At 37.6% G+C, this 10,528-nt stretch overlaps 3 protein-coding genes across 5 annotated transcripts; 2 read left to right on the top strand and 1 right to left on the bottom strand.

The window, feature by feature from the left end:
- Positions 1-112: 112 nt before the first annotated feature.
- On the bottom strand, positions 113-2,281 carry LOC103330306 (large ribosomal subunit protein eL8y). 3 transcript variants are annotated; one of them, XM_008232858.3, is made up of 7 exons: positions 2,168-2,278; positions 1,985-2,032; positions 1,666-1,867; positions 990-1,159; positions 768-896; positions 583-675; positions 113-489 (listed from the first exon to the last, which is right to left on the bottom strand). In XM_008232858.3, the coding sequence occupies exons 1-7, from the start codon at positions 2,168-2,170 to the stop codon at positions 358-360; spliced, it is 777 nt and encodes a 258-aa protein (XP_008231080.1). In that variant the 5' UTR covers positions 2,171-2,278; the 3' UTR covers positions 113-357. The 3 variants fall into 3 exon arrangements, with proteins under 3 accessions (XP_008231080.1, XP_008231079.1, XP_088905697.1); XM_008232857.3 differs by having other exon boundaries at positions 768-1,159; positions 2,168-2,281; XM_089049571.1 differs by lacking the exon at positions 2,168-2,278 and having other exon boundaries at positions 1,985-2,038.
- Positions 2,282-2,421: 140 nt separating this feature from the next.
- On the top strand, positions 2,422-6,841 carry ARP2 (actin related protein 2). Its single transcript, XM_008232856.2, has 15 exons — positions 2,422-2,580; positions 2,855-2,965; positions 3,144-3,278; positions 3,369-3,440; positions 3,565-3,643; positions 3,932-3,981; positions 4,180-4,283; positions 4,394-4,462; positions 4,575-4,638; positions 4,900-4,968; positions 5,157-5,240; positions 5,338-5,396; positions 5,981-6,047; positions 6,260-6,343; positions 6,489-6,841. Exons 1-15 carry the CDS (start codon positions 2,539-2,541, stop codon positions 6,567-6,569), a joined length of 1,170 nt encoding a protein of 389 aa, XP_008231078.1. The 5' UTR covers positions 2,422-2,538; the 3' UTR covers positions 6,570-6,841.
- A 1,084-nt stretch (positions 6,842-7,925) lies between these two features.
- Positions 7,926-9,847, top strand: LOC103330304 (omega-hydroxypalmitate O-feruloyl transferase-like). Its single transcript, XM_089051283.1, has 3 exons — positions 7,926-8,064; positions 8,221-8,697; positions 8,792-9,847. Exons 1-3 carry the CDS (start codon positions 8,062-8,064, stop codon positions 9,650-9,652), a joined length of 1,341 nt encoding a protein of 446 aa, XP_088907409.1. The 5' UTR covers positions 7,926-8,061; the 3' UTR covers positions 9,653-9,847.
- The last annotated feature ends 681 nt before the right edge of the window (positions 9,848-10,528 follow it).

Raw genomic sequence — 10,528 nt, 5'->3', positions numbered from 1 at the left:
AATGAACCAAAATAAAAAATGGAAAACCATAATAAATAAATGGAAACCAAACAGAACCTTAAACCCTATTTTATCCTATGACTAAGATACCAGAAATATCATCGCACAGAAATTGTAATCATGAAATGTAAAATAAATGATAATCATTAGAAAGCCCAACAGCCATAACAAAAAGGGCATGTCCATGAATAAGTCTAATCCAAACAGCTAAACAACATTGCAGCTTTAACCTCAGACACATCCTCAGGAAACAAAACCTCTGCGGTTGATCTAAATAAACTTGAACAATCACAATTCTAGAACCAGACTAGGACAATCTTATCCTAAGTAAAAAACAAATTCAAGATCAACCAAAATTTAATTCATCCTTTGAGCAGCTTCTTTTGCAAGGAGCCTCTCTTTCGCCCTAGTTTTGGCCTGGGATTTGGAACCCATGATGCCGCCGCCCCACTTTTTCCTGTACTCATCATACTTGTCATTGAAGTTGGCCTGCAACAACCAAGCGAAACACCACGGATTAAGCATTCAACCAACCAAAATATGAACAAGTACAAGCAACAGCATCAACAAAAATTAGCATACCTTGATTGCCTCTAGCACCTTGCTGAACTCCAATTTATCTTCATTCTTGACTGTTGTCAAGCACAAAACTGATGCAGTTTTCTTATGGACAATCTGACAGAAAAGTAAATAAAAGTTGGTTCGGTCCTAAATTTTTGTCAAATAGGTCAAGAAAGAAGAGAATGCAGACATGTAAGTAAAATTACCGATCCCAAGCGTGCTTTGCCCTTCACTATGCAATATGGGATTTCCATCTTCCTACATAATGCAGGCAGCCAAACCACCAACTCTATTGGGTCAACATCATGTGCGATAACAACAAGCTGGGCTTTGTTCTGCAAGCAAAATGCAATTGAAAAACAAAAATCATTACACAAACTCACATTGACAAGGAATATAAAACACATGCAAGTGGCAGGGAACAAGACCTGCTCAATGAGGTAGGTGACATGGTTGAGACCATATTTCACAACAATAGGTTTTTTGGCTTCAACAGTTTTTCCCTCAGACTCTGCTTGTGCCCTCTTCAAAAGGCGCTCCTTCTTTGCTGCTTTGTCTTCTGGCCTATACTTGAGAAGCATCTTGAACAGGCTGGTAGCTGCACAACGGTTTAGGAAACAACGTTCTAGTTTCAGTATTTCCACAAAATACAACGTACATTATACATACAACACATCAAGCATCAAATCATGAAAACGGGTTACAAGGCATAACTAGATACAATTTCAAACAAGTCCAGGAAACAACCCATTATGCTAAATGTTGGTAATAGCTAGCAACAACATTCCACATTTCTTTCAACATACTGCCAAACTTTGAGATTCAACAAAATGCACAGCAACATGGAACGTATAACGGAAAAGTGGTATTGCAACATAACACAGAATTAAGAAACTTGTCAATGGCAGTCTTGAACAGACAAAGAAACTGCTCAATAAACTTATTGATCCAATCTAAATTTCAACCACACTGTCTAATGTTCGCCCAAAAGAAAAACCTAACAGTTATATTTAGATTAACAAACAATCATCTCCATAAAAATAAATTTTAAGGATAAACAAAAAGAAAAAGAAACAAGAGAAATGTGAGGGTTAACATGATTACCCAGGTTCTTGTCTAGGGTCTTGGTGAACTGGTTCAAAGCTGGTGGAACCTTCAACCTCTGCTTGAGGATCCTTTTCTTCCTCTGAACTTGAACAACCTTGGGCCATTTGACGAAACGGGTAAGATCTCTCTTTGGTGGCAATGCCCCTCCAATCCCAAACTGCTTGGGACGTTTCTCGAACAGTGGGTTCACCACTTTCTCCTGTAGCCACCACAAAAAAAAACCATCACAATCACCATATACACCCTAACACTCATCTATTAAAAGAAGCAAATAGCAAAAATCATTATACAATATATTGACATAGGAAATACGTACCGTCTTCTTCTTCGCTGCGACTGGAGCTTTGACACCTCTTTTCGGAGCCTGCATCGATTAGGTTGAGAAAGCACAAGAACATGTTAAAAGGAAACGAAGACGTTGATGATTAAATACAAGTTCCTATGCAGCCAGAGATAAAAATGGGAGACAGATGGTGATGAAGAAGAGTCTGCTACTCACCATTTGCGCAGGCTGCTCTTGGAGTTTGCTGGGTACCTCTGAAACCTGCGAACGGCGTAAACCCTAGAAGAAAGCCTCACGATTTATATATTATCTAACTGCACCTTTAGGGGCTGGGCCTTGAAATGAATTAAGCGCTGGACATATTTTGGGCTCGGGCCTTGAAATGAATTAGGCTCAATTTCAAAATATGGGCCCCCGGCCCAAAATATAAAAAAGTTAAAAAAAGATACGACGTCGTTTGGCATCACGTTCACGAAGAAAGCCCGTCACTCTTTGCTGCAGCTGGACGCACTTCGGTTTGAAGAAATGCGGTAGGTGAAACCGGCAAAAACAGCAATAGCTGCAGCAACTGACAACAGCAGCTGAACATGAACAACCGAAATGTCGTCGTCTGCGACAATGGCACCGGGGTACTCTTCTCCTCTGTCTAACTTTTCTTGTTTCTCTCACAAGCACAGTAACGCACAGTATTCTGATCTGCGTTGAAAGATTTCATCGATCCAGCACATATTGACACTTTCTTTCTTGGAAGTTTGTTTGGTGTTCGTAAATTTGGAGTTAACTGATTCAGAGGCAGAGCTGAAAATCAAAACTTGACCTCTGTTTTGGATCTGTAGGTGTTAGAATCATCATCATCTACTTTTGGTTTGGTAACTTCGTCAAATTTGTTTGCTTTAATTGCAGTATGTGAAATGTGGCTTTGCTGGAGAGAATTTCCCTACCTCTGTGTTCCCTTGCGTAGTTGGAAGGCCACTGCTTCGCTATGAGGAATCACTCATGGAACAAGAAATCAAGGTTAATACTTTACATTACTTTTTGGACACAATTTGCACTCTTTCTAGTCCAACTTTACTCAAGATTAAGAATTTTGTATGTCCTTAATTGGCTCATCTCCTACCGCTTGTGATTTAATTATTAGTTCTGACTTTTGACAGCCCTTTTTTCCTCCCTTAAATTTTATAAATGCATTTAGGATGTCATTGTTGGAGAAGCTTGCGCAGAATTTCGGCATCAGTTGGATATAAATTACCCGGTGAACAACGGCATCGTGCAAAACTGGGATGATATGGGCCATGTCTGGGACCATGCATTCTACAGTGAACTAAAGGTAAACTTCTTACCGCCCCTGATTGTCAATTTTGTTATTATAGTTTCATCCGGATTGTTAATAACTCTGTTGCCTGCTTTGTGTCAACAGATAGATCCTACTGAATGTCAGATACTACTCACGGACCCGCCTCTCAATCCTTCAAAGAACCGTGAAAAAATGGTTTGTTTTGCAATCTATGTACTATTAAGTACCTTTTATTTTTTTGTAATCGTATCTGTACCATAATAAATACTGTGAATTATGGCGTTAGCATCTCATGGTTTTGCTTGATTCAACATTTCAGGTTGAGACCATGTTTGAGAAATACAATTTTGCTGGTGTCTTCATACAAATTCAAGCTGTTTTAACATTGTATGCTCAAGGTGCTTATAAAGATTACTAAAGGTTAAATGTTTATATTGCTGTTCCCCCTACTTCTTTAATATCTCCCTTTCTTGTTTAGTTCTTGTTATTCCTACAAATAAGTATGTAGCTTTGTATCTACCGTGCTTGGAAAACGTTGATAGGGAGAGCAAAAGCACTAGTGTGACTTGCCAGAATTATATGTTGGAACAATCCATAACATACTATAACAACTGTTGTTACTTATGTTTAGCTATACTTTTGTTTCTTTCGGACATGGGCTTCAGCATTTCCTTGTTTTTTTACAGGTTTGTTAACAGGATTAGTTATTGACTCTGGTGATGGTGTTACTCATGTGGTAAATTCCTCAAGCACAACTTCTACATTATGTATAAGGAGTATTCAGAATAGCTTGGGTAGTGTACACTTTGTAATTATATGTTTGAGCTGGTTAGTTCTTGGATACTCCAAAGGAATGGAAACCATTTCATTAAACCCATTGAAGGGGAAATCAACTCTATGTCAAATTTGAGATATTTTTGCTCCAACCTCCTAGGTTCCAGTAGTTGATGGCTACTCATTTCCTCATCTTACAAAGCGAATGAATGTAGCTGGCCGACACATAACATCCTATCTTGTTGATTTGCTCTCAAGGAGGGGGTGAGAATCAATTGCTTATAACTTAGTAAGATCGATATGATTTGTACTACCGTTGATTCTACAAATTAAACTTTCTTTTATATTGAGAAATTGTAACGTTTTTCCTGAAGATATGCAATGAATAGGACGGCTGATTTTGAGACTGTCAGGGAAATCAAAGAGAAGCTCTGCTATATAAGGTAAACAAAAAATCTTATTCTATATTCCTATGTTGTGGAACTTCTTTTTTTTGGGTGAGGAATGTTGTGGAACTTATTGATTGCACAAATTATTATATCCAATTTCTTGTAGTTATGATTACAAAAGGGAGTATCAATTGGGACTTGAGACAACCATACTTGTGAAGAATTACACTGTAAGTTGGTTTTCTTAGCATCTCATTAATTTTCATAGAGTCATTTTAATATATATGTTCAGTATCCTATTTTCATGTATGTCACTGTGTGCTTGCTGTGACACCAGTAGTTTCTTTCAATTTACATTGGTAAAATTACTCATTGAACAACCATTGTTGTTGTTGGTTTTGGTCTGTCTTTTTTCTGTTTGGTTCCCTCTTTAATCAAGAGTTATATATTTAGTTTGATATTAATTCACTGATATATGTTGGTTTAATCAGCTGCCAGATGGAAGGGTGATTAAAGTTGGCACCGAAAGGTTCCAGGCTCCTGAGGCTCTATTCACTCCTGTAACTTTCCAATTTTTCTTGCTTCTCTTGATATACTCAACTGAATTGCTTGAATATATTTGCTTTTAGTCTTCAGAGTGATATTACCACCTAAAATACAGGTTTTTGGAAAAGGAAAAAAGAAAGATTATAACACTATTCTGACAGGTTGAAGGTTTTGAATATTCATTAATGTTTTCCTTGTACAGGAACTTATAGATGTTGAAGGTGATGGGATGGCTGACATGGTATTCCGCTGTATTCAGGAAATGGATATTGACAATAGGATGATGGTACTAATGTGAATCCTCTTACAAATGAAATGAGCATTGATTTAACTCTTTATTTGTTTGAATACATTGATTTATAATTTTAATGCATCATGTGCAGCTCTACCAGCATATAGTTTTAAGTGGAGGGAGCACGATGTATCCTGGATTACCCAGTCGGTAATATCTAACTGCATCATAAGCTTCTGATTTAAAGTAGTTTCTTCCAGTTATATTCAACATGTGTGTATCAAGTTTCTGTATGTTTGATAACCTAGCATGAAACTGAGATTACTCTTTATTCTACACACCTTGATCATTTTATTATTCCTTTTCCTGCTCCGCTAAAGTTAAGACAATTCATGATCGTCCTTTTTCAGGTGCATAGTTTACGAACCACTGTTTACTGTCCAAAAGCCTCATAATACTCATGAAGACTCTGATGGAGTGTTTAGTTTTCAAAGAATTTCCATACCACTGGCCATATGATTATTTGATTTGCCTTATTTGAAAGAAGCCTGAAATAGTCAAACATTGTAGCATCAATAGTCAGCAATTTCACTTTCCTGGAATATCAGTCCATTTGGGATTAGACAACGTATTAAAGGAATTGTAGAAGATTTTAGAACCTTAAAAATAAAATCCATGAGTTACTTTTTGATATAAAAAACCAAGCGAGTTCTTTTTCATCCTAATGGCATTGTTTTTCCTTATTAAAAATAGAGTTAGGAACATTCTGATATTAAATTTTGGTGTTTCTTCAGTTTGGAAAAAGAAATACTGGACCGTTATCTTGACGTTGTTCTGAAGGGTAACAAAGATGGACTGAAGGTAAGATACGAGTTTTGTGTTTCATGGATTAGAAAGAGAACAACCATAGCTTTGAAAAATATGAAACAGGGGGAATGTGCTATTGTATAATGTTGGTATTCAAGGGGTAATAAAATGACGGTGGTTAGGTTGGGTAAATCCTGGTTGAATCTGGCATAATAGACTGAGCTCAGTCAGTCTCTTTCTCATGCTCTAAAATTTGTGATGAACAGAAATTGCGATTGCGAATTGAAGATCCTCCACGAAGAAAGCACATGGTGTATCTAGGTGGTGCAGTCCTTGCAGGAATTATGAAGGTACGTGTCATTGCTTGTTCTCTCAATCTTTGAGATCAAATTTTTAAATGATGTCCCTGGTGCATTCTTGTTTAATTCTTCCCATATCTGAGATGGGTAAGTGCAAGTCATCTAAAAATTTCAATGTGGTGGTTAACACATGCAGGATGCTCCTGAATTTTGGATTACCAGGGAGGATTATCTAGAAGAAGGAGTTGCTTGTCTAAGCAAGTGTGGTCAGGCATGACTTTTCGAGGTCAGTTTGCCACCCTCTTAGCTGTTTGGAAGAGTGACACCTGACAAGGAAAACCATGAGAGGCTAAGACATTAAAATATCCAATTTGTGTTCTGAGTGAGTAAGCTATAGGTGTTTTGAGTAACCGTGTTTACTTCCCTTGGTAGCTATGTTATGTATAAGCCTAGTGCAAAGAGTTTGTGTGATAAGAACCTATCAAGAGTTGTATCCTTATGGCTGGAATGTATGACATTAAAAATGTAGAAAATATTCTGTGTTTTTTAGTCTGTTTCCAATGCAATTTATTTCCTTGTGGGAGAGTGAGGAGTAACCATATTCCACGCCATTGCCCAACCACAATCGCAGACTTGCAGCCCATATTCCACGCCATGATTTTCTTCTCGTAGTGCTGGTGAGAAAGAAGAACACGTCTTCTCTTGGTTTTTTTTTCAACCTTTATTTTGAAATAGGGAAATGGAGTTATATAGACAGGTCAATCTTATCCTTTAAAATTAAGATAAAGCAACGCACTTTCGCCAGATAACATATCTCGCATTTGAAAACTGCTTCTTCTGTTGATCAAAAAGAAGAAAAAATAAAATAAAACAGTTGCGTCTTCTTCTAGAGTCTCCTCGTTTTTTTTACTTGATAAATATTTCGTGACATAACCAAAATCCATTAGAATACTCGCAGTTGGTTAATAATTCATCCTTTCCCAGTAGCCTTTTTAGTTGTTGCTTCTGCCCTTGGACTTGGTCTTGAAAGTTATAAGCAACTCTAAAATAAATTATGCATGTCACTGTGTCCGTTAAAAAACAACCTAATACCTATTGAGACAAAGATATTGAGGGTTTATATTTTTGTTTTCACCCTTTTGACCAAGATGGCTACCGGAACTTGGCATCCTACTTTCAATAAAATATCAGCAGATGCAGACCGGCCAAAAAGAAAATTATACTGATGAGAGCTGAGAAGCAAATATTATTATGTTATAACTTGTAAGAGACCAAGCAAAGCAAAGCGAGTTTTGGATACCAACCCCACCAAATAAGCTCCCACCCTTCTCCCTTGTGACAATAGATTTCTTGGCTGGTGTGTTAGGTTCCAGTACCAGTGGCCTACCCCCACCCATCTGGCATATCAAGATTCAGGACCATCTCCATTGTCCATTGTCCATTGTCCATTGTCCAAGAAGAAAACACCATTTCAATTCAACACACAATTCCGTAGCATTTCCCAAAAACACTTGCTGTGTTCAGATTTCAGGCACAACTACCTGTCCCTTTCACATTATTATCTTCTTTTTCTTAAACAAGTAACACAACGCTTGTAAGTTGGGCCACTCCCTTTCCCTTTTCTATAATAACCCACCTCCTAATTCATCACCCCAAACCCATATTCTGTGAGAGATTCTGATCACCATCACTTTTTTGGTTTTCGTGAATTCACTTCTCACCATATTCCTTATTTTCACAACTGTCCTTCCCTACACCAGTTTGCCCACATGGTTTGTTTTCTCATAAGCAGATAAATTGTGCATTAATTTACTATCATTCAATTTTTTAGGCCATAAGCACTTGGTTTGTTAAGTTCTTTCCAACCAATACAAAAATATTAAATAGATTGCTTCTTGTTCTCTGCATTTCTTGATATTGTGTTTCAGGTTGCTGAACTTGGAGAGTCTGCTGCAATGGACAACAACTCTAATGGCGGCGGCAATGTGTTCCAACTAAGAGTGAAGCAAGGAGAGCCAACTCTGGTTTCCCCTGCAGAGGAAACAGAGAAGGGTTTATACTTTCTCTCCAACCTCGACCAAAACATTGCGGTGACTGTTCGTACTATTTATTGCTTCAAGTCAGATGACAAAGGAAATGACAAGGCAGGAGAAGTGATCAAGGATTCTTTGAAGAAGGTTCTTGTCTACTATTACCCTCTTGCCGGGAGACTAACAATCAGCTCAGAGGGAAAGCTCATTGTAGATTGCACTGGTGAAGGAGCTGTTTTTGTCGAGGCTGAAGCAGATTGTAGAATTGAAGATATTGGAGACATAACAAAGCCTGACCCTGAGACTCTTGGAAAGCTGGTTTATGATGTTCCTGGTACCAAGAACATACTAGAGCTGCCTCCTCTGGTGGCTCAGGTTTGTAATTAAAACCTCTACAATTAATTTCGTTTCTTATCTCTTGAGTTTAAATTCATAAATTGAAGTAGTCATGGATCATTCATTCTACCAGGTGACTAAATTCAAATGCGGAGGGTTTGCTCTAGGCCTGTGCATGAACCACTGTATGTTTGATGGCATTGGCGCTATGGAATTTGTGAACTCATGGGCTAAAATTGCCAGAGGTTTGCCATTGACAGCGCCTCCATTTTTAGACAGAAGCATACTCAAAGCACGGAACCCACCAACTATAGAGCACCTGCATCAAGAATTCTCAGAAATTATTGGCACTTCCAGCACCAGTAATGACCTTTCTGAAGAAAAAATGCTATACAGCTCCTTCTGCTTTGACAGTGAGAAGCTTGAAAAAGTGAAAATGAAAGCCAGGGAAGACAGGGCTCTTGACAATTGCACTACATTTGAAGCTCTCTCAGCATTCGTGTGGAAAGCTCGAACCAGAGCTCTAAAACTGTTGCCTGAACAACAAATAAAGCTCCTATTTGCTGTTGATGGGAGGCGTAAGTTCAGCCCACCACTGCCAAAAGGGTACTTTGGCAATGGCATTGTGTTGACAAATTCCATCTGCCAAGCAGGTGATCTGCTGGAGAAGCCACTGTCACATGCAGTTGGGCTGGTTCAAGATGCAATTAAGATGGTCACTGACAGTTACATGAGATCAGCCATAGATTATTTCGAACTGACAAGAGCTAGGCCTTCTTTGGCCTCCACCCTCTTGATCACAACTTGGTCTAGGCTGTCCTTCTACACAACTGACTTTGGCTGGGGAGAGCCTATACTTTCAGGTCCAGTGGCATTGCCTGAGAAGGAAGTCATCTTATTCCTTTCTAATGGGACAGAAAAGAAGAACATAAACGTGCTTTTGGGTCTTCCAGCTTCTGCCATGAAGGTGTTTCAGGAACTGATGAATATCTAGACCAACGACAGCAATAATGAATTATTTTTCAAAAACTCTTGTATTTCCAAATTATTGTTACTTGTTGTAATATTATTATTTGATGTGGACTACTGCTATGTGACTGGTCAAAGAAAAAGTACGCAGACAACTTATGTAACACATGTGCATGGTATTAATGATGGATTTTATTTGCTTTGTGGGAGCTTAACTTAACGGTGGTCATGCCTTGATCAAATATCAAATTTCAAGGTTTCATGATTTATGTATGAATCTCCATTACTTTAACAGATATTTAGTTATATACCCATTCTTAGCACTAATGATATACCCTACACCATTTAATTTTTATAAACAAATAAAAAAAACTCAAAAAATGAAAGCTGACCCTATTGAATTTAATTTTGATTATTAAATTACTTTGATGCCCTATTTAGTGTTTTGGGTTTTTTTTATAAGGTTTTGAGGTTGAGCTTGTTTTAAGAGATTTATGGCAGTTTTGTAATTTATAAGAAGTTAAAAGCCTTTTTGTTATGTTGTAAATGAGTTTTTGGTGTGTTACTAAAGTTTCATTTCATATAGGGTTTTTTTTATAATTTAAACCCCTATATTGAGTATAATAGTAAATTTTCCTTAATTTAATACGATAGCATTTCATTCCGTTGTATCTTAAACTCACTTTGAACCTCGGTTTTTTTATAATTAGTTAATTATTAACTGTCGTGTTACGTTTCACATTAGTTGATAATGAAAATTTGAGATAATAGGGGAAAGTGAAACAAAATATTATTCTATGGGGAATGTGAGAGAACAACCTCGGACTGTCACACACGTGAGAAATTGAGAATGCTATGCACATACAAATTTAGATGAATGCGTACGACGTCGTTGCCTTAG

Source organism: Prunus mume, linkage group LG4 (assembly GCF_029339155.1).
Source record: "Prunus mume cultivar Tortuosa linkage group LG4, ASM2933915v1, whole genome shotgun sequence".
In the NCBI taxonomy this organism is placed as follows: domain Eukaryota; kingdom Viridiplantae; phylum Streptophyta; class Magnoliopsida; order Rosales; family Rosaceae; genus Prunus; species Prunus mume.
Note: the sequence above shows the minus strand (reverse complement) of the source record. Positions and strands in the feature narration are given on the sequence as shown.